We start from the raw sequence: 24,772 nt of genomic DNA, 5'->3' as shown, positions 1-24,772 counted from the left end.
CCAAACAAACACTACATTGTAAGTAATATGAATTCAAATTCAAATTACCCCCCTGGGCAATTACCCCCCCCCCCCACCCTTTCCCTGACCCTAACCCTAATCCCAAACCTAACCCTAACCCTAACCCAAACTCCGAACCCTAGACCTAACCCTAACCCTAACCTTTACTCTAACCTTATCACTCCTGAGTATTAAATTAGCTGGAGGGCAATTGCCCTGATACGAAGTTGTACATCATACACAATGACCCCCCCCCCTTCCTTTTCAAAGTGAAGTGGGTGATTGTGCAATATCTTAAGGGAAGCTGATGCCAGTGGAAGTAATAAACTATATTTTACGATACACCATGGGTGCACCACAACCAGGAAACCATACACAATTATAGATATGACACATAGGTAAAGCTTAACTAAGAGGGTACTGATATCATCATTTGCACCTATCCCCACTATCTACAATGATCCGTGTGGATGTGTTCTTATCACCAAGCTATCCACGTCTCACCCACAAAAATTTTGTGGTTGAGAGTGTTGATGATAACTCATAAGTTAGTATACAGTCGGCGTTCACACAGGTCCCTAAATTAAAGTTTATCTCCCTCAGAGCCCCAATACCATCGCAGGTAGCTAACCTCAATAAGTTAATTGAACAATCAAGCCAGCACAGTGTGAACCTGACTGATGAATCAACTCTAGTTTCCATCCAAAAGTGAGAAGGGTATGCTGCCCATTCAGGCAGTGACCTGTTCAAATTTGTTGTTAATTGAGGGCAGTGATAGATGTAAAATTCATGATGCTTTTATTTTCTTCTCTTTTCTCTTTTTTATATTGGCTTTAAAGGACAAGTCCACCTTCATATACATGTGGATTGAGTGAATGCGGCAATATTAGTAGAACATATCAGTGAAAGTTTTGGGAAATCGGACAATTCGTTCAAAAGTTATGATTTTTTAAAGTATTTGCACAGTCATTGCTGGATGAGAAGACTACTGCAGTGAAGGATGTCACATGTGTATAACGCTATAAGGAAAATATAAAGAGAATTTCACAAAATATTACTTTTTGAAAAAAGTGTACATTTCCTTGACCAGTAACTGATATATGTTAAGGGTAATACTATTCTCCCTTGCCTTCTGAAAGAGGGAAGTCCACTGTTCTTTTATTATGCGAGAAAAGGGAAAATATGTTGAATTTTCTTAATATATTCTTTATATCGTTGTACACATGTGACATCACAAGCTGTAGTAGTCTTCTCATCCAGCAGTGACTAAGCAGAAATTTTCAAAAATTCACAACTTTTAAACGCATTGTCCGATTTTCCTAAAACTCTTGTTGATGTGTTCTATTGATATTGCTGCATTCATTCAATCTCCATGTCTTCGAAGTTGAACTTGTCCTTTAATGAGAAAGTCTAACTAAAAAGTCATCACATGTACGGGAGTGGGGAGTTGATGAATTGGGAAAATTGAAAAGCGAAAATAGCTATTTCTGATAATATAATTAGTATTAGCTCTCTGCACTGGTGTTATGAGCAATCACAACCCTTGAATCACACCTTTGTGAATCCATATTGTAAGTTAAAGAGTTCTAAAGACAGAAAAGTTTTTTCCCCCTTTCTTAAACTCATTATATCCTTGGGATAATTTGCTGGAAAAATTATCTTGTCATTTCAAATTTCTGGCATATGAATTTCACTGCATATTGAATGTTGGAGATAGGTTAAATGGAACTTGTTAAATTCATTAATCTGCACAAAATCAGAAACAAATTTACAAAAAAAAAGAATTGCCAATTTGAAAGAGAAACTGGGTCTAATACTGTAAAACAAGGAATGTTTACGTGCATTTTAATTTTGTGAATTTCGCTAGTGCCAAGATTCGCGAAAATAAAATGCATGCGAAAGTTCTTGTCTACACTGTATGCATTGAACGCTAGAGGCAATTCGCGAAAATTTAATGCCACGAAAAAGGCTGTCAGCTCCAATTTGCGAAATTTTCATGCCGCAAATATATCATGTTTTACAGTAGCCTAATTCTGTTACCAATTCTTGCCAAAAATGTAATCATCACATACAGCCTTGAGCCAAGACTACTTGCTTCTCTCATAAGTGCTTGCATCAAAACCCAGCAGTTGAGAATGTCATTATTATCGCTGAGCTGGAATTGATGTGCCAAGAAGTTTTTTGGCCTTTTCACCCCTGCACTGGAATCTGGATTAATCGCTTTTGATTTCCTGGTACAGAGGGTGACAAACTTTCATTTCTCTTCTCGCCAGAACCTCTGGGTCTTCTCCCGTTTGTGTTTGCGTCGTCACAGCAGAGATTGTCAGACACACTCCTATGAAGGCCTTCAAGAGCCCTCTCAATATTCTCAAGGGTTCTGTCAAAGTTTTGGGGCAAAGTTATGGTTTAAAGGGATCGTAGAGTTTTGGTTGAGACGTAACATTTTTTGTGTGTGAGATAAAGAGAAATACCTTTTATGAAATATGAAAGAACATGTAATTCCATTAGGAATTCAATGTTTATTTGATGAAAATTGGTTTTGAAATGGCAGAGATATCCAAAACAGAGGGATCCTAATTAAAGGTGGGACCCATCTTTCATTACGATCACTTTGTTTTACTTTGTTTTTGGATGTCTCAGCCATTCCAAAACCGATTTTCATCAAATAAACTTTGAATTCCTCTTAGAATAGTATGGCCTGTACTATTTCACAAGTGGTTTCTTGATATCTCGCAAAAAGTTAAAAGCCCAATTCTCAACTCCAACAATACTATACCATCCCTTTAACTGCTTTAAATACTCCATACACTGCTCTGAATGGTGATTTCTGCAGAAATCAGGGACAATATGCGGGATTGCCATATCAAAGTAAAGATTTGAAACCTTGGCCTCGAGGATATAGTCTCATGAAATATCTAAATTTCACTCTCTTTTTCAATTATCATTTCTCTCTTTCTTTCTTTTTTGTAGGATGTTTGAACGTTACAGAGAACTTGAGAAACAGAAGTTTGAAAACAAATATAAATGTATGTTAATTGCTACAATGAGGAAAAGCTGAAGGCATCTGTTCATGTGAAAGGTCCCCAGTGGGCACTAACAACTCAAGCTCTGTAGTGTTTATTGTGTCACAGTATCTTTGACAGAAAGCATTCTTCCCATACCTAGCTAGTATCATGTGCATGGAATACATACATGCAGTGTAGTGCCCTGTATGTACATTACACTTCCTCCTTTGATACCAGTACAGAGATCAAGTTTGTGCCACTAAAGGAACTATACAATGCAAATGCATGTTGACTTGTATTGATTTATAATTCCCCAATCATCACATATGAAGGCAAAAGAATATGTAGCCTAACTATGTGTTATATGTTTTATAATTTTCCAACAATTTTTCTTACGATTACTTGGATACACCCACACACACACAAAAAAACCTTTCCAATCCAAGATTCTGCCAGTGACATAATCTGTCAATTATTGCTAAAGTACTAGTATGATTAACTAAAGAAATTGGAACGCGCCTTTCTCTAGACTGAGCATAGCTCACATGTTTCCGTGTTACTTGGAAATACGATTAACAAAAACCTTGTACAGGGAAACATGCAAACTGATACTCATTCTACTGAAAGGTACATTCCCATTTCTTTTGTTAATCATGTTATTACTATTGCTAATGGCAATGACTGACTGACGATGTCAGTGGCAGAATATTGGTTTGAAAGGTTTATTTGTGGGTGCATCTAAGTGGCATGAAGAAAAGTAGTAGAAATATTATCATAAAATATATAGCACACATTTACACATTTTGTCCACATGAGTGATGATCAGGGCATTAAGAATCAATAAAAGTCAACATGCCTTTGTATTGCACAGGTCCTTTAACCAATACATTATCAGGGAGGTAGAGAGAGAGAAAAAAAAAATATGCAAGGGGGGGGGGGGGTGGTGCTGGTGGTGCTGGTGGTGGTGTCAGGAGGAAATTCAGTGGACTATAATATAGTCAGTTGACTATAATATAGTCAGTGGACTGTAATATAGCCAGGCCAGTTTGTTCCTCGCAATGAATACTTGGAACACACTTGAAACTCTTACTTGCGCAAGTTGCAGTGTCCAATGACCACATACATGCATGTGGGGGTGTGTAATGACAAGATCTCTTGTTTGTGCAGTTTGATTTTTTTCCCCCGACATTGTATACTTTCTCATGTTTTTTTCCCTCCATTCTGATCTATTCATCAAAAGGAATTGGCACTGGTAGATTGTTTCAGACCTGGATTTTCTATTTATTTGTGTTTTTTTTTTTTTTTATAAGTGGGTTTTTAGCATTGTTTTAGTAACACTAACAACCCCATGACACACCATCTCCAAAACAACAATACAATGTAAAAAAGAAGAAGAAGAAGAAGAAGAAGAAGAAGAGAGTGTACGGAGAGGTGGAGTGAAGTTAAGCATGAATGTTCTACATTTTTGTTTGTTTCTGTTTTATATCAGGCTAAAGAGTCTTCTCTGTATAGTAAGAGCATATTCGGTCAAGCTCGCTGTTCCGAAGGCAACAAAGAATACTGAAATAATTTGTAAATCAATAGAATACAAGGGAAAGCATGCAAAATCAGGCAATGAAAGGTAAAAAGAAAGACAGTCTATATCAATTTGGATAAATGGATGGGCATGCATGAAAGTGAATCATATTACACACATTGTATGTAGTGGAGGTACGTAGATGACCTCGCAAGTACAACTGTATAAGAAAAACAAGAGATACTCAGGAAGATGCATGGAGAAAAAATGGCCGGAGACAGAAACTGATACATTGAATGAAAATTAGACCAGCATGGGAGAGAGAAAGAAATTAAAGAGTAAATTATGAGAAGTACCTACAGGACTAGCACCACACTTGGGACCCAGCTTTCCACAGCTTTTCACAGAATGGGGGCGGAAGTGGGGAATGGTCACTGCCCCTACACTCAGCATCCCATATATAAACCACACCCAACACTTCGATTCCTCCCTGACCACAAGAAAAAAAAAAAGAAGAATAAAAAAAATCCCTCCCATTGGTCTGGATGACAGGAAGTCTGACATGAAGAGCATGTGGAGAGGGCTCATGGGATAGCGGGATGGTGCTGATGGCTCTGGAGTGAGAGAAAGTGCACCTTCAAAGGGCAAGATGATTGAAGAGTGAGAGGGAAGAGTGAGAGGGGGGAGGGGGAGGGGGAGGGAGAGAGAAGATGGGAGGGGAATGAACGATAGTGAGGGATGGGGGAGAGAGAGGGGAAAAAGACTGAGAGAAGGACAGAAGTTGACACTCAATACCCAACAAGGTCTATTTATAGTATATCTTTGGGAGAAGGAGGAATCCACAAAGCTAGGAGAAAATGACATCTCTAAAATGCCAACCACTAGAATTCCTAATGGTTGAAAGCCATATTCTTGTTTATGCTTGCCTTTAGAATTATACAGAAACAAACAAACAAACAAACATCCTACCATCTTCATGTGCAACATAATTGGTTGTTCTACATAAGAAGAAAAATCACACACTGCAAGTTGTTGTAATTGGTTGGCACTGAAAATACACATGTTATCATTACTGACAATGTTTGAATCAATTTTGACCATTTGACTTTGACTTAAACTTTGACTTAAACCACTGAACAACATTATTGAATAATCCTTTGAAATGCACAAAAGCAGGCTCATGAGAGGTGCGTTTCATCATTCCGTAAGAATAAAATAGACTCATGGACAAAACATTGGAATAAAGGGAGCAATGGGAGTGAAATCTCTCATTCACTTCAATTACACAACATATCATGTTGATATAAATGGTTTTTAATGGCAGACAGGTGGCCAGACAAAGGGCAGTCGTATTTCATATCAATGTACGTAAGGCATTTTTATGTACCGCTGGAGCAGAACTCATTCAAAACATTTTGAAACACAATGTAGACACATATCAGAGATAAAGAGAAAGAGACAAGGGAATAGAGTGAATAGGGGAATATATACAAATTGTAAATTCATACTGCGCAAAAGCATATGAATATTCCTTTTATTTGTCATTGATTAGTCACCGTTGATAATAGATTGGCAACTTCTGTTTTCATTGTATTATTCTGCTGTCAGTAACATTGATGAATGATATGAATGATGTTATTTTGCACTGAAATATTGATAAATGCAGAAATGAACCAAGCAAATGAAAAGTGAATATCAAGGCCCTGCAACAAGTGTCCTTAAAGGGAACACAAACCCAAAGAGCAATGTGGATTGAGTGAAAGCAGCAACATTAGTAGAACACATCAGTGAAAGTTTGAGGAAAATCAGACAATCAATGCAAAAGTTATGAATTTTTAAAGTTTTGGTGTTGGAACTGCTGGGTAAGGAGATTACTAGAGGATATGACGTATGAGTGGACTACAATATAAAGAAAATATGAAGGGAATTCAATAAAGAATCATTTTTCATGAAAATTACACATTCCATCAACTTGATACTGACATATGTTAGGGGTAGCACCTATTCCCCCTGCTTTCTGAAAGCAGTTAGTCAAGAACTCTTTCATTTTGCTAGAAAAGTGAATTTTGGTGGAATTCTTTTTATATTTTCTTTATATTGTTGTCCACACATATGACTGATTGGCTTCATTACAATCTCATTAAGCAGCAGTCATGATGGCATCAATTTCCATGGACATGAAAATGGCCCCTTCTTCCCTAGCAAAGATATTAAATCATAGTGTTACATCCACAATCATTATTCCACAGAGTGTCCTATCACTGGTTTCCTGTTAAAATATGCCTCACCTTGAATTAATTATGGGTCACAAACACAGTCATCATATCAGTTCCATATGATTCCTTGGTACTTCAATCAAATCATACATATGACATAAACAGTCATAAGAAATCAGACATTCTGTCTCTCAAGTTCTAGTATACGGTGCACCCCCATTATAACAGACACGGTTATAACAAAATTCTCATTACAACAAAGCAAAAATTCAGGTCCAAAAGTTATCATCTATTTATCTTGGTAGAGCACAGGGCTAGAAATCCGGGGGTCTTGGACTCGAATCCCGATGGACTCCCATTTTCTTTGCTCAATTTTCCACTAATAAATAATATCGATTTATCTTCATACATTCTTCAGTTTGGCTGCAACAGAATTTCAATATAATGAAGAAAAAAACCCACCAGTTTTGTTCATTTTAACAGCAATGTACTGTAGTAAGATTACTGTTGCCAGTAAGTTGAAGCCACATGCACACCCTTCATTTTTTTTTTCTTTTTCAAAGTTCTCACTGCTCTCTCTACCTCCACTGTACTGTTGCCATAACATGCATAATTAAGCCAAACTAGACTTTCTTATGCTGCATTATTCATGGCAAGAGCTTTGGTGTTTAATATCTAATCTACTCACTTCTGTCATTTAAAATCAGATCCACACCCACCCACTCAGACATATTTTTTTTGTTGCCATAACAACATGAACAAATACATCAAACTTGATTTGCCTATGCTGCATTATGCATGGCAAGAGCTTTGGTGCTTAATATCTAATCTACTCATTTCTGTCTGTTAGAATCAGATCCATACCCACCCACTTAGATATATTTTTTCTTGTTGCCATAACAATATGCATAATTAAGCCAAACTTGACTTTACACATATGCTGCATTATGCATGGCAAGAGCTTTAGTGCTTAATATCTACTCATTTCTGTCAGTTGAAATCAGATCCACACCCACTCACTCAGATATTTTGTTCGCATAAACATCATTACAAGCTTGCTCTTCACTGGATATTGTAAGTAATGGCAATCACACACTACAGCTTAATACTATTTATTTATGCTGTTTTTTGTTTTTTGTTTTGTTCTTGTTTTTTTGCATGGCAAGGTCTTTGATACATTCTTTCTGAAAAAACAAAAACAAAAACAAAAACAAAACAAAGAAAGAAGCATGAATACTAGCTTGATTTATCATCATTACCTTGGCTGGGATCTTTCCGAGGAGGCCACGACACCGTTGGCACTTCGGCTGGTGTCTTCACTGTTGACACCGTTGCTCCGCCCGTTGAGAGCGCCCCCATTGAGGTTGAGATTGGTCTTCATGCAGTTGGTGATGTTGGCAAGCCAGGATTGCATATCCTGCGAACTCTGGGCCTGGATCACATACTCCAAGTTGCCGACAGACTAAAAAGACAGACAAACAAACAGGGGAACAAACAACCAATAATAAAGACAGGGTACAAGACTTTTTTTTTGTATGCTTGCTTGCTTAAACAGCATTTTTTTTTTCACTTCTATAGGATAAGTCATGCAAGGGAAAAGTTACAAATTGTATCAAAAGACTAAAACAACAAGAGGACTAAAACAACCAGAGGACTAAAACAGCAATACATTTTATAACAGAATCATATGCGTATATGCTCAAACAACACACATGCACACAACTCGGCCCAATATGTTACCATCTACTGAAGATAGGGCAGCTTGTTGCACCAAACAAAGCTCTTTAAAGCATCTTGATACTGCTGTTCAAATTTCAAGTGGGAAAGAAATCACAACCAATCTGAGATTATCCAATACACTCTCATATATATATCCAATCACAACAAACTTTATCAAAGCTTAAATCTGCGATTGTACAAGTCCATTGGCAAAAAGACATTCACACTAAGTAGATGGAGAGACGATGCAGGTAATATGCAATTTGATTGTATCTTGGCATGGAGACCTTAAAGGACAAGTTCACCTTCATGTACATGTGGATTGAGTGAATGCAACAATATTAGTAGAATACATCAGTGAAAGTTTGAGGAAAATCTGACAATCCGTTCAAAAGTTATGAATTTTTTAAGTATCTGTGCAATTGCTGCTGGATGAGAAGACTACTACAGTGTGTGATGTCACATGCGTACAACGATATAATGAAAATAAAAAGAGAATTTCACAAAATTGTAATTTTTGAATAAAGTGCACATTTCTTGGACTTGTTACTGATGTATGTTAAGGATAATATTATTCCCCTTGCCTTCTGAAAGAGAGAAGTGGAGTGTTCTTTTGTTATGCGAGAAAGGTGAAAATAAGGTGAATTTTCTTTATACTTTCTTTATACCGTTGTACTCATGTGACATCACAAGCTATAGTAGTCTTCTCATCCAGCCATGACTGAGCAGAAACTTTAAAAATTCATAACTTTTGAACGGATTGTCGGATTTTCCTCAACTCTCACTGATGTGTTCTACTAATATTGCTGCATTCACTCAACCCACATGTCTATGAAGGTGAACTTGTCCTTTGAAAGAAAAGAAAAAAAAACCCACACATTTTTAGAGACAGCATAACAAACAATGACACTTACACTACAGCACTAGGTGAAACTGCCACTCCCAGGGTGTACCTTTCTGTGTCACTTCAATCTCTTTCTATCCATCCTCAAATTACAGTCAAGTACAATCTTGAAATTGAAGCCAGCACTCTTAAACACAACAGTAGATGCAGAAACATCAGGTATACTGTGTTGCAATTTCGGTGGTAGCACATGCCGCTGCAGCACCCCCCCCCCCCCCCCCCCCCCATCCCCGACCCTGCTTCATCTATCCAGTTTAGTGCAGTTTCTTGGCCACACTTGATATTGCTTGAGAAAATTGAGCAAATTTGACAACACAACGAGCTTGGAATATGATTGTGCTGCAGAAATTTTGGCAGCGCTTGGCGATTGGCAAAATCCCTTGTGTGTGTGTGTAATTACAGCATCTGCAAGGTTTGTTGCAGGCATGGTGAGGATCTTGTCAAAAATTGAAGTAAACTTGCTTTAAAAGAAAAAAAAAAATCTGCTGGTATGAGTTATTTGTTATATATAGCGCTCTTTTATTTGGTCCCAACAGAACAAATTTCTGAGATTATGCTCACTGAAAAAGAACTCCAACCAAAAATAGATTGAAAGCTGATTCTACTTTAGGTTATCCGTCTCAAAATGTGAGAGAAAAACAGCTTTGTTGTACACTGAGCAGAAATTAACATATAAAGCATAGCTTGGCAAAAAAAAAAAAAGGAAAAGAAAAATTTGATTCTTGAAAAACAGGTAATAATAATCACTACAGAAATTTAAAAATGGAGTTCATGATTGCCTCGTTCATCAAAATAAGTTGATGCGATCTTGGCATGGTGCATGATGTGTGAGATGGGACCCTGAATAAGACTTGTGTATTATCAAGGAGCTTTGAAGGTCCTTGGTATTAATGATGATAATAATAATAATAATGATAATAAAAATGATAATTAAAAAATAATAATAATAACAATCATAATAATAATATATAACACTTATATAGCGCTTATTACAGACATTTCGAAGCGCATTAATTCTCTGTTTAATAGACTGCACACTGATGATGTTTTCAGAACAAAGTTAGCCCTTTTTTTACTACATTCCCAGAATTTTATGCAACCTTGTGCTTGTTTGCATATTTGGCGATTTTGTGTGTGTGCGTGCGTGTGTGTGTGTCTTTGTGGGAAGGAAAAGGGACTTGAAAAGGGCCTTTCCCGCTCACACTAAATGTTCACAATTCCAGGAGTTTGACATCGGATACTCCCCCTTCAAATCACATAATCTGCACCATGGGGCATGCATAAGCCCGCTATTAGCATACACGCCCTGCTTGCGACCGACTTCCCGCGAGCTGCAAATCTGAACTGGCAATCTGGGGTTAGGTACACTGACCCTTTTGCCCATTAACGCTATTGACACCCAAGAAAGAAAGTGACATTTTGAGGCAAGCTTGATTTTTCAATGAGTGTGCATAGAAGATTAAACTTGCAAGTGTTTGTTTCTCTTGCAGTAATTGAGAGTGAGAATACATTAGGCTACGAGCATACGTCATTTGAAAATCCATCGACCACCGACTCTGCAGTGTTAAAAACGCAAGAGCGTAATTTTGACAGATTCATTCCGCACAATGTTGGATTTGCGGAGAACAAGGGGAATCTTGTCGGCACAACGTGACGTTGTCTCAAAGTGACTCCATTCTCCAAGGAGGGCTTAGAATCTCCCAAATGTCACCAAACAAGAAAAAACATCACCCCAAACTCCTGGAGCCAGCCAAAAAAAAAAAATCAAAATCAAATCATATTCGCAGGTGGGCAATAAAGAGATCGCTCCATCCACTGCTTCTATCAATATTTCGCAGAAATCTGCATGCTTGTACGTCTGGACGTTTCATCACTTTGTGAATGAGAAGCAATTCTGCTCATCTTGTCTCTTGCTTTTGATCCCTCTCCTTCTCTCCCTCTATTTCTTTCTTTCTGTCACTTTCTTCCTTCTCTCTCGTTCTTTCTCTTGTTTTGTCACTCTCCTTCTTTCTCTCTCTTTTCTTCCTCATTCTCGTTCTCTCTCCCTTTCTTTCAGTCTCTCTTTCTGTCATTTGCCCTCCTTCTCTCTCTTTCCTCTCTCTCCTTAAAGGTACTATTTACCATCGGGAGCAGTGATTTAAAACATGTTCGCGATATCACATTTGATGCATACACTGTGTGGAGGTCAGTTGTTTCACAAAACATCCTACCATATAAAAATGTCATAATAAAGCCTAAAAGATAAAGAGATATCACTATTTTTCCCACCAAACCCTAACTGTAGATGGCTTAGTCTGGGAACATTTTTATTATAACTATTGTTCACATTTTGTATATCTAACAATACTTAACATTGATTATATGGATTCAAATTTAGCCTAACTCACATTTTACAACTACACTCAGCAAAGAAAAAGAAGAAAGTAAACACTTTTTCAAGCTCATATTTCTCATAGAATATTTGGCTAAATATTTATGTTTTATATACCATGTTAAAGATAATTTAATTGGCTAACACCCTGGTAGGTTAGTACAAAGGGAAACTTTATGCATGAGTGAACACATGCACTTTTCTCTTCCAAGGCACAAAAGTAACAATTGCTTTGAATTTGAGTTGACAAAAAGCTCTTACTTTCCCCCTTTAGTTTCCCACTTTGTTTTTGTTTTGAGGATATAAAGAGATACAAGGAAACAAAAACTTAGTTTTGCTATTCATTCATGTCTCTCATTGTCTTAAACCAATCTTTAGTTATCAATGCTACTGTGAAGGGCATTTACAAATGAATGACCAAAATAATGTCAATTTCTGCAATTTTTACTTTTGCGCCTTCGAAGACAAAAATGAATGTGTTCACTCATGTGTAAATTTTCCCTTTGTACTAATCTACTGGGTTGATAGCCAATTAAATAACCTTTAATACGGTATATGACACAAAGATTTTGCCAAAATCTTCTATGAGAAGCATATAATGGAAAAAGTGTTTTCTTTCTTTTTTTTTTTTGCTGAGTGTGTATTGAAGCACTAAAGCTGGGTTTTTGTTTCATCTGCAAAGGGTAAGTAATGCCCTTAACTCATGTTCTCTGTTTCAGTCTCTGTACCTCTTCCTGTTCCTATCTCTCATTATATCTCTCTCTACTCCTTTTCCATTTCAAGAAACCTACAATTTGAAACCTAACATGTTGTCTCCAGGAAACAGAGTGCCATAAAAGTGTTTGTAAATTGCTCTTGGTTTACAATTCAAAGACATGGGGGGGGGGGGGGAGCAGACTTCACAACAAATTTCTCACATGTTTAATATTGCAAAACGGATATATGTATAAATGTAATGTTTAGGACCATAGCAACATGGTTTTGATTCTATTCTTACTTCCTCTACATAATCAGATTCTCAAGCCATCATGATTATGAAGACTGGAAAGTGTGAAATGATGTAAAACAAAATTTGCTGAAGGCGTTTTGAGTGCTTCCGAGAGCCAGCACTTAAGTAAGTAAGTAAGTGGGAAAGATGAAATTACTTTGCTGTTCACGACAAATTTGTGCAAGTTTTCCACTGTTTACTGTTATACCTTTATTGAGGTTTTTCATATTTTAATCTTGCTGTATGTGTTAATGCTTTTTTTCCTAAATCCTAATCATGCAACATGTTGCTATCTCCAGATCAAAGACAAGGAAAGATTGGTGCAAAAAAATGTGTTTTTCTGGCGATTTTTGCAAATCCACACCCAGGCTGCTAACCAGGGGGCTTATCCACTTGTACAGCTGAATTTCATTTCCTCTTCTCAAGGGTGCTGCATCTTCTTCCTCAACCCCCGGTTTCACCCATTTCATACTGAACTCTTAAATCCCCATTGACATATTACAGAGGCCACCAGGTTCCAGTATGGAATGGGTTAAGTGCATTGTATCTCCTACTAGCACCATTTCTCACCAGCCTTATCCTCCTATGGATGTTTTCCTGCTTTCCTTTCATTTCGTTTTGAAGCAGGACCAGAAAAAAATAAAAGGCAAGTAAAAACCAAAATAAACCAAAAACAAAATAGAAGCTGGCTGGACATGACTGCTTGCTATCAGAGAGAAATGTCAAGTTTAAAACAAATTTTGTGTGAGGGGAACTCTCCTGTTGAATATACACCTGTGCCTTAATGCTTCAATGACCCCTTTCAAAATGTGATTAGATGTTCCTAGTGTGCGGTGTGACAAACAATTTTTTTTTGCACTCTATGTTTGTTTAAAGATTTATGGCATTCACATTACTTTAATATTCTTCTGAAGGATACATTGTATTTCTATCTGGTTTCACTGGGACATTTAAACAAAACAATAACAACAGCAGCAACAACAACAAACAAAGTAAAATACATCACTCACTTCAGCATGCATAGTGTGGGTAGGTCTTTACTGGATGACTGAGTCAGCTTTGCAGAAATATTTTGCTCTCTAGAAGGATATTTTCTTCTACTTTTCATTTTTTCTGGGACATCTGAAACAGATGTTTGGCAGTTTGAATGTCAGTATACAGTCATGTACTGTACACGCCGAATATTTCGCGCGGTTTTTATTTTCGCAAATTTCGCGAGTCAGGTGCTATTCGCGAAATTAAAGACACGCGAAAATATTGACTCTGATCCCGATGTGAATGTGACGCACGCGTGTACACTTCTCCGTTCAGTATAGGACTCCACGATCGCGAATTTAACCACTCGCGAAATCGTTGGGAATCCCCGATTCGCGAAAATTTAGACTCATGAAATATATGGCGTATACAGTACATGGTGTGGCACCTTATATGATCCCTGACCCAATGTAGCTTGCATTTAAGATGCTGCATTTGTGTTGTACAAAGCTAGCCTAAAGATATGACTTTTTGTTTTATTTCTCAAATCTAAGAATGGGCAAGGGTCCCACACTCAAAATCTAAATTAAATCTGTTCTCCCTTAAAAAAAAGAGAGTTCCAATAACTCATAATTAATTGTGACTCATAAATCATACAACATTGAGTCATAGAACAATGAATATGTGTGTCCTCTCCGTATATACAAATGTATGTAAAATATAGTTCTTATTTCAAATATGACTGACTGATTTACTTTCTTGTCCACAATGGAAATTCCTGGTGTGTATTGGATAGCACAACAAATATATCAAAGATTCATTACAAGTACACAAACACATGCATATTATGATTGCATCAAAAAATATCATTCTAACTAGTATCGTTAAATCGTCCATGGATATAGCCACGCAGGCATACTGTAATGAATACGCCACAGCATGAATGAGTTTCCATGAAAGAGGCAGACTCTTGACGTAGAGAATATCATATAGAAGCAGCGTTTTCATCGTACCAAAACTGAGCATCTGTGACCGGAAAGTTGTTCAAGATCCCTCCATTGAGCTTCGGCCATTCATCGCCGTGGGATACTCTCATGACGTCACCATCTAGCTGCCTTTGATATGTTTGTCTCGGTTTTTATTAATAACAGCATCATCAGCCATACAAATGCAGAGCAGTGGAAATAATTTCATTTGCCTCACTCTGTCCCTTTCTCCCATCTCTCACTCCGGATAATATGAATAGTTTGGATGTTTCTGTCTCTGTTTAGCTCTTCCTATCTTTTTTGTTCCATCTTCTCCATCTCTCTCTCGATTCCGTCTCATCAACCACGCCCGTTCTCTCTTCAGCAGTGTCTGCTGGACGAATGAACACTCGCCATCTCCTGTAATGTGATACTTCATTGTCCAATCAGTGGATGGCTGAGTGGACATTGTATTATTCAATTTCTTTCATGATGTAGGGATATTGAGAGTTCTTCTTATTAGTTTTGTGTGTGTGTGTGTCGGGGGGGGGGGGGGGGTAGCAGGGTGGCAGGGCAGAGACGGGAGGGGCAGGGGGAAACATAGCAGAGAGGGCTGTATGCACATACCAAAGGAAATCCCAGCATAATGCAAAATGTGAGAAATACTGTAAAAGCGCAAATTTGCGTGGTGTTGAAATTTTTTTACACATTTCACACAACCAGAGACTAGCACGAAAATAACAGCACATGCATATCTTTGCTTGCTATATCTATATCTAGCATATCTTTGCTTGTTCCAGTAGTTATGTCTTGATTCCACGGCATTAAAAACATGTGAAACTCATCTTACCCAGCCGAGCACGATAAACTACTCACGCAAAAATTTCCACTCTTACTAACTAACATGAAATGAAACAGAATGAATATTAGATGAGCAAAACAATGAATCAATGTTTGGTTTCTTTGTGACAGAAGAGGGCACAGGTTTGCTATTAAAGGGGAAATCCAGTCCAAACATAGGTTTGTCTGATAAGAAAGAATAAAATATTATGAGTTCAATGGTAAAGTTTTGATCGAAATCGGGTGAAAAATAAGGAAGTTATGACATTTCAAATTTTGTTCTTGAGCAGTCAATATCAATATGCAAATGGCAAAGTGAGCATGTCATTCCCTCACAACTTGCCATACAGGTTGTACATAAAATTTTGAAATATTCAGTTTTTTATTCAAACGCAGTTATGCCCGAGGCTCAAATCCTGGTATATTTAAGTGATCACTATTCTGAAGTTATTCAACCAGGAATAACATCATGTTCACACTTCAACTACAGAAACATTGAATTTTCGTCATTTTTTTTTGTGTGTGCATGATCAATAGGAAATTGTGAGGGTATGACATGTTTAACTCACTCATTTGCACATACCCTCTATACAAGAACTGTTTTGCAGAAATTAGTAAAATTTCAAAATGTCATAACTTTTTTTATCCTTGAACTCGTAAGATTTTACTCTTTTTTGTCAGACTAACTTATATTTGGACTGGATTTCCCTTTAAGAATGAAACATCGTATTTGACATCATTATGAAGAACTAAATCTTATATTAGACTGTCTATGATGCATTTACACACATAAAACACACACATACACACACACACACACACACACACATTGACACCCCTCCCTCACTCTCTCGCTCCCTCCCTATCCAGAGCTTAGATAGATTTTCTCATTTTTAACGAAGGAAAAACAAACTACAACATCTTTTCAAGAACATACTAGTCGGCAGATCTGCACTGGCGGCTTGTTTTTCACATGAATATCATCAACTGTATTCTAAGACTGAATCCGACAGTGGGTGACAGACAGGTATATTGATATGCTGCTGTTGATATCTTTCATGATCGAGGCTGACTTTTAATTTTTTCTTTACTAAACAACATAATGAATAGAAATTGCATCTGCCATGTCTCTTCATTTTCTTTAACCTTGAAGAAAAAACAAGAAACTGCATTGGAATGGCATATATAGCAAAGATCATTAATCAGGGGATGTACATGTATGGCATAGTGCTGTATAACTTGCGACATGCCTAAACTTTGATGAATAGTTCTGACTGCGTGTGAACGACATGACAAGTGAGGGAGGTATAAGATGTAATTGCATTCCATTATGCAGAACGGGAGCAACACATGCATTGTACCCACTTCTGAAGGGGGGGGGGGGGGGGACATTTTAGCAGCCATAACTTCTTGAATACTTTTATCCATTTTATGAAAGATACATGAAAGAGGCATATTATGTGCATTTTCAATTTACTTGTTACTCGCATGTAGATACAAGCCTATTGTTATCTACAAAGACAACATATTCATTACACTGTGCCTTATTTTCTTTTTTTGCTTTGTTTGTTTATTTGTTTTTGTGGGGTTTTTTTATCACAGAGTCTGGAGTCTTTGTGTAAGTGAGTCAGGGATGTTTTTGTATCCTTTTGTCGGAACATGAAGCGATATTTCATTTTGAAGAAGCCTCTTGAAGAATGAGACTTGGCAGCTCTGATATTTACAGTAAAGGGTAAATAGTATCTGGCCATAGAGGCAGGACTACTGTAAAACATGATATATTCGCGGCATGAAATTTTCGCGAATTGGAGCCGACAGCCTTTTTCGTGGCATGAAATTTTCGCGAATTGCCACTGGCGTTCAATGCATGTAGTGTAGACAAAAACTTTTGCGTGCATTTTAATTTCGCAAATTTTGGCGCTCGCGAAATTCGCGAAATTAAAATGCACGCGAAAATTCCTTGTTTTACAGTATTCATCTAAGATTCAGAAAACTGATATCTCTACATAAGATATTGATGTAGTGTAATGACTGGCATAAATCACATCTTCTCCAGTACACAAATCAGGTTACAATATAAAGCCATTGAAGAATACTCTGACATACATGCTTTGGTGAAAGAGAGGGAAAAATATACATCATGTATTAAAAGCCAGTAAATATTTCAGGATTGTATATAATAGCTTTTCTTTGTCATTTATCAATTATTTATTTATTTATTCATTCATTCATTTAAGTAGTTAGTTAGTTAGTTAGTTAATTGGTTATCATTACGTTTTTTGGGGGGGTTTTGTTTATGCAGAGAACCAGCAGGGCACCATCTCATCATACTTTGACCCATTTTTAAAAGTCCTGGCTGGAATCATTCTTTCCTCATCAAACTGGCAACCCTGAATATCAATGTGTATCCTGCATGTATACCAGAGTAAGGATAGATAAAAAAATATGTTGCCAGTTTAAGCACAAATTTTCACAGCGCATTAATTTTCGCACATTTCACGCTACTTTTGGTTGGCACGAATTCTAAAACCCACAAAAATATCTTCACAATTGTGTCAGCATATTTTGAATGGGTTGACAATTGTGCGCGGCGCGAATTCAAGAGCCCGTGAATATGTTTTTGAGCTGCTAAGCGCAAAAAGAATTAAATGTGCAAAAAATATGGATGTTTACAGTAAGCTACAATATTGCGATTCAGCGGGTTTTGATAATTCTGTAACCAAAATAAAAAATTATGTTCTGTATGACCGGAAAAAGTGCTCAAATCAAAGAAAAAACTTTATTTTACCTTATGAAATATAGGCAAAAGGACACAGCACCATATCGCAGAGATATTTTTTTTGTGGATTTAGTGAGTTGAAGAAGAGTTCAATCCTGTTTTGGGGCTCCAGACTGACATTATCATGTGCCAAGGAGTACTGAATTACAAGCAACCAATGATTTCAACAAAGGCAGCATACTCATACATTCTACCAGTACCCCATAAATTTGACACCAACTAAAGGGAGACTTGATTTGAGGACGGGGGGGGGGGGGGGGGGGGGGGGGGGGGGGTGGTGGGGAACCACAGGAGAGGGGTTGCCATGGCAACACAAACTTGATTGAAGAAAGTCATGCACAGTGTCCCCCGAAAAGAAAAAAAAAAAAAACATATCTATATATTTCCCACCAGATATGGCATTATATCCATTTCAGATGCTGCAAATTCATTAAATTCATACGACTTCAGTGGCATATCAAAACAAGCTCGCCAAAGTATGTTCCCCCCCTTCCCCCCCCCCCCTTTTTTCTGACAAGAAAATCTGTGATGGAAGGAGAAAACTTATCTATCTTCTGGTACATTTTCTGAAGATGCGACAGAGAGCTGCAGTCTATTTTCCCCAATCAAATTACCTATAATGACTCTCATTCCAATACTTCAATTCCCCCATCTCTCACTCTCATCATTAGGGGAATACGAGTAGAGATAAACGAAGTCTGTTTGCCACCAAACTTGATAAGACTGGGGAAAAAAATATGGACTTGAAGTCAAAAGCATAAAAGAAGCAACGTCAGCCGACTCCAGGCATCATGGGTATTGAGTGAGAAGTGTGGTGTACAAGATGGAATTACTGTGTTTTGAATTTATACTTTAATCATGAACACATCACGAAAAAACATGTACTTCTGATGAAAAACAAGATTCTGATGATCCCTTGTAACATCACTGCCAATTCAGAAAGCTCAGCCAAAGGTACAACCTAACTTTGCTGTTCTCAAAATTAGCAATGTACTCACAGTACATGATTTTTCTTCTACTATTTCATTAATCATATGATTACATAGCTGCAGTAATCCTCCAGAGGTATCATACACAATGTATATATTCCTCATCACAGATCAACACTGAATTCCTGAAAGAGGTAGGTATTTAAAAGCAGAAGAAAAGTGAAAAAAAAAATGGGGAGTAATGGTCAAACATTTGTCCATCAAATCAAGGGGGGGGGGGGGGGATTCCAATCAGTAATCAGGAAAGACTCATTTGTCGCATGCATACTACGAAACTTCCCGATCAAGAAGGATTTCACTTCGTGGTCACATGTTTGTAACTTTAGCTTTGGTATACCTTTCACCTCTTTTTCATGCAGAGACATGATATTCTACATAAGCATAGGATATTGGCCAATATTGCATTGATAGGATCAGACTTGGTTTGGTATCCTTTTTTTTTTTTTTCTGGCGGGGGGGGGGGGGGGGATGCAAAACATTATGATGTTGCTACAGAAACAACACTGCTATCAGTATTTGCAGACAGTGTATCAAACGTCATGGCTGCTATAACTTCTATAGCAGTAAACATTATCAAATTTGAATAGTTTTCTCATAAATCTGTTGCTGATACATTATTCCTTTCCCTCAACCACAAGATCATATTTTCAAGATGTAAACTCTCCTTGGGAATGACAGCAAACCTCTTTTTTTCTCTCTCTCTCTTCTAGTTTGTGTTCGTGTGTTTGTGAGTGTGCATGAGTCTGACTGTATATCACAGTTCTACAAAGTGTGGCGCATATTACGAATATATCACAATGTCACACAACCTGTAAACAGGCCCTTTATTATCGAGGGAGTGCATTTACGTCTTGTTCTCGCAAATCATTGCCAGTTTTACCTTCAGGACGATGGTGTGCTCTCGCTCTGGCAGCTCGAGGGCAGTAGTCTCCCGCACGTCTTCGATCAAGAAGCAGAAGATGCCCGTCTTGGGTTTCGAGGCCTGTTTGCAAAAGGAGAGAGAGAGACAAAAAAAAAAAGGACTGTAAAAGAGAACTTTTATTTTAGTAGTGTAAAGACTATTGATTCTATCCAGTTTAGTTACATCTGCTAGCTATTGTGTCTCCATTAATTTTGGTCAATTATTTCAAGAAGCATTCACTACTTTTGACCCACGCCACTTTGGCTACTGCAACACGGGAAAAATGAAATTGTGTTGAATTCAGTTCAATGGTAATCATATCAATGAAATTGTGGTCATATCAATGAAACTGTTATCATATCAATAGAATTGTAATGATATCAATGAAATTGTGATCCAATGAATGAAATTGTAGTCATGGAATATCAATGAAATCGTAATCATATCAATGAATTTGTGATCATATCAATGAAATTGTGATCACATGCATGAAATTGTGATCATATCAAGGAAACTGTAATCATACCAATGAAATTGTAATCATACCAATGAAATTGTCATATCAATGAAATTGTCATCATATCAATGAAATTGTGATATCAATGAAATCGTAATCATATCAAAGAAACTGCAATCATATCAATGAAATTGTAATCACATCAATGAAATTGTAATCATATCAATGAAATTGTGATCATATCAATGAAATTGTGATATCAATAAAATTGTAATCATATCAAAGAAACTGTAATCATATCAATGAAATTGTAATCATATCAATGAAATTGTCATCATATCAACGAAATTGTGATATCAATGAAATCGTAATCATATCAAAGAAACTGTAATCATATCAATGAAATTGTAATCATATCAATGAAATTGTGATCATAACAATAAAATTGTGATCATATCAATGAAATTGTGATCACATTCATGAAATTGTGATCATATCAATGAAACTGATCACATGCATAAGATTGTGATCATATCAAAGAAACTGTAATCATACCAATGAAATTGTAATCATACAAATGACATTGTAATCATATCAATGAAATTGCAATCATATCAATGAAACTGTAATCACATCAATGAAATTGTAATCACATCAATGAAACTGTCATCACACCAATGAAATTGTAATCACACTAGCTAAAAATGATGACATTAACAGTCATCTCTACACTCAAGACCGAGTCAGGAGGTCAAGCTCAGGCAAGAGACTGACATTTGGGCTACGTGAGAATATACCACATGCTCTGATAAATGGAAATGTCAGCGTCCAGAAACACAGAATGTTTAAGAGATCTAATCATGTGACCAAGTAAGCAGCATCATCTGAGATCTGGGGGGGGGGGGGCATTTCATGAAGGAACTTGTCGGATAAAATGTCCGACAAATCAATTATATCCGACAAGTTCAGAGAAATCAGCCAATCAGACTAAAGAATTTCTCAAAACTTGTCGGATATAATTGACTTGTCAGATATTTTATCCGACAAGTTCCTTCATGAAATGCCCCCCTGAACTGGCTCTGAGGTTTCATAGGCTGCATTTATCCTCTTTCCCCAGTTTGAAACGGCTTTCCATACCCACTATCAAAAGTCGTTTCCAAAGCCCTTTGCAAACGCCTTCCAAAATGAGTTGCGTTTATCAACTCATCGCCAGCACGAAAACTGGCCTTGTCACTGTGCAGCTGCATTGCGCCGTTTGACCCGAGGAGAAGGGGTTATATACGGCGCGCGCACGCTGTACAGAGTCATTTCAAAACAGCTTTGCATTTACCTCACTTCTAGAAACACGTTTCTGGCTGAAACCTGTTTCGGAAAGCACAAGTTTGTGGTTTTCAAAAAGGCTTTCCGAACCCCATGATCAAAACAAGTTTGCATTTATCATCTCTGAAAAAATCCCTGACAGCCGTTTGGAAAACCTTTTTCTGCAACAAACAAACAAAAAAGAGAGTTGATAAACGCACCCATAGACACATGCAGTTAACAGCTGAAGCATCATCGAAGTGATAATCAGCACATATAACTTGTGCACATTGATTAGCACACTAGAATGTTGGTAACATCCTACCATTCTATACACTGTGAATTTGGTTTATGAGGGACATTAATTTACTGTCAATAATATCACAGAGTTTGCAAAACTAAAAACCACCATGAAAGATAGGGCATATAACATTTTGGTCATTAAGATGCACTTTTATTCGTCAATAACACATTTGATGTATAGAACAGCTGGCAGTCGATCAGAACAAATGATGGTGTATTATGAAAATAAGATAACAAAAAGCCACAGAAATCCCACCCACACGAATACACACATAACTATACAAACACACAAAGAAAAAATACAAAACAACAACAACAACAACAACACATAGTTGAAATTTGTATAGCTTCCTTTGCTGAAAGAAACCAGGGGCGGCATCTGTCCTGGTATGCCCTGGGAGCAGGCATCGGATCTGATTTCCAAATTGCGAAGATATCAGTCCCGCCTTTCTCAGAATTATCATCCCTCGAGATACCTGTTTTCCGCATCAGACTTATGAAATCTCTCTTGCACGCAGATCACAATTTGTGCTGGAGTAAACACCTGCTGAATAAATATGACATTGATTGCAATCCATCATGTGAAGAGGAATAACAAAGAAAATGATCCTGCCAGTAACTGCAACACATATTACGACGTCTGGAAAAAGTATTTAAACAAAGAATTTCAAAGAGACCTGGGCAGGATTACTGGGTACCTGACATTGTAAGCTGAGTGTTTTTTTGTTTGTGCCCTGGCATATTCATTGTAACTGAATAATATTTACAGACCGGGTTGTTCAGGCTAGTTTGGGGGAAAAAAAGACTTTCTGAGTAGTTCAGGAACTATAAGCTGCATTATCACATATGGGTTATCGTGTTTTTTTCCATCACGATGCAAAAAATCAATCTTATTTGCCACCGTTTAAACACACGGTGCAGAACAAATTATTGCAATGCTAAAAAAAACAACAACAACAGTGACTGAAATGTGACCCTGGACGTCCGAGTGTGCGGACCTACAATGTATATATGTACTATAGGCAAGTTAGGGTGTGTTTATGCTCAATTTGCGAAGGCAGAATCAGCGTTTTAAAATGCTGATTCAAAACGCTGATTCAAAACGCTGATTCAAAACGCCGTTCATGGGAGCACTGTTTATGCTCACTTTCTTCGAGCCTTGGAAAGAGCGTTTGCGATTGCTTCCCTGACCTCAGCAGAGGCAGGTCAAATTGGGGCGCGCGCTGCGATCGGTGGCCTGGCCTGGGAGAGCAGCTGAGAAAGACATGCGTATGCACAGTACATCGTACTACATGGGAAAACTGCACAGGCCAGGGTAGCTGGCTGGCCGGGCGGCGCGCGCTTTTTCATGTGAACCGGAAAGGCGTTTAGAAACACTCATTGAGTTTATGCTTCCCCGTCAAACGTGATTAGTCAGAAATGCCGATCGTAAACGCACCTTTTTGTGCGTTTTGGATCGGCATTTTGAATCAGTGTTTCTATCGAAGTGAGCATGAACGCAACGGCGTTTTGCACTAATCACGTTTCAAAACACTGATTCTGGCCCGAAAAATGGAAGCATAAACACGGCCTTATATTATGGGATTAAAAACAAAATAAAGTCTCTGCGTGCTGGTCACACATACTATGCAGGGCATATTATACATTAATATTTTAAAAAAATTGATATCAAGTGTGCACACATCGACTGTTTCCATACTGGGTTGCAACATTTGTGTTTCAAAAACTATTAATTCTGGGTGTGTGTTAACGTGGCTACCAAAGCTTGACAACTCACATTCTAACTATGTCAAACAGCTGGATGGAATAACACAGTCTTCATAATATATTCATCAATATTTCAGATAAAAAATGCTGCCATTACACAAAAAAAAGGCACATTTCACTGTCTTTGAACGCCTACATTGTATAGATGGCATTACGACTTCTAACGATCTGGACATCGGGACCAGGCTATTGATGTTATTCAAATCCCATGCACATTATCTTCATGATAATCATTGTTTCTGACTGTCAGACAGCTTTAATGAGACTTCACTGACACACACCCAATAACTAAGACATGAAACCAAATTCCAAGAAAGTAAATTTCTGTGTAGGAACAGGTGGATGAACACATCAGCAAACAATTAGATCAGAATTTGCATTCACAAGTAACCAATCCTACTTGGTTTTCAATATATATATATATATTTTTTTTTTTTTGGGGGGGGGGGGTAATTTCTAACTGGGGGCTTCAAGCATGCTGAACAAAAAATAATTTATGCACTGACATACACTGTAGCAATGCACTTGGCTCATTGCATAACCCATTGAAAGTGCTTTGTTCTTCTTTGGAAGCCCCTAGTTACGGCCGCCACAAGTTACAGTGCTATGAAATCGGATTCATCTATTGTACGAGCTGAAATTTTCGCATACAATTATTTTCGCGAATTGCTACTTGGAGGACATTTTCGCGGGTTGTTAATTTCGCGGTTGCGGGGGTCTAACTGAAATAAGTTATTTGTGCATTGTTATTTTTGCATGTTGTTAATTTCGCGGTTCA

The 24,772-nt window shown here is 37.5% G+C and overlaps 1 protein-coding gene across 1 annotated transcript in view; it reads right to left on the bottom strand.

Moving 5' to 3' along the window:
* Positions 1–24,772, bottom strand: part of LOC139730126 (SH2B adapter protein 2-like) — a 110,660-nt gene that overhangs the window by 42,443 nt on the left and 43,445 nt on the right. Inside the window, exons 3-4 of the mRNA XM_071641028.1 lie at positions 20,148–20,249; positions 7,997–8,199 (exon numbers count right to left, since the gene is read on the bottom strand). Coding sequence (XP_071497129.1) covers positions 7,997–8,199; positions 20,148–20,249 — 305 coding nt within the window. The remainder of the gene's footprint in view (positions 1–7,996; positions 8,200–20,147; positions 20,250–24,772) is intronic.

The sequence above is a fragment of the Diadema antillarum genome, unplaced genomic scaffold (assembly GCF_040938485.1).
Source record: "Diadema antillarum isolate AM-2024a unplaced genomic scaffold, OU_Dant_1.0 seq00000292_RagTag, whole genome shotgun sequence".
NCBI lineage: Eukaryota > Metazoa > Echinodermata > Echinoidea > Diadematoida > Diadematidae > Diadema > Diadema antillarum.
The sequence above is the reverse complement of the archived record's forward strand: the minus strand, read 5'-3'. Positions and strand labels throughout refer to the sequence as shown.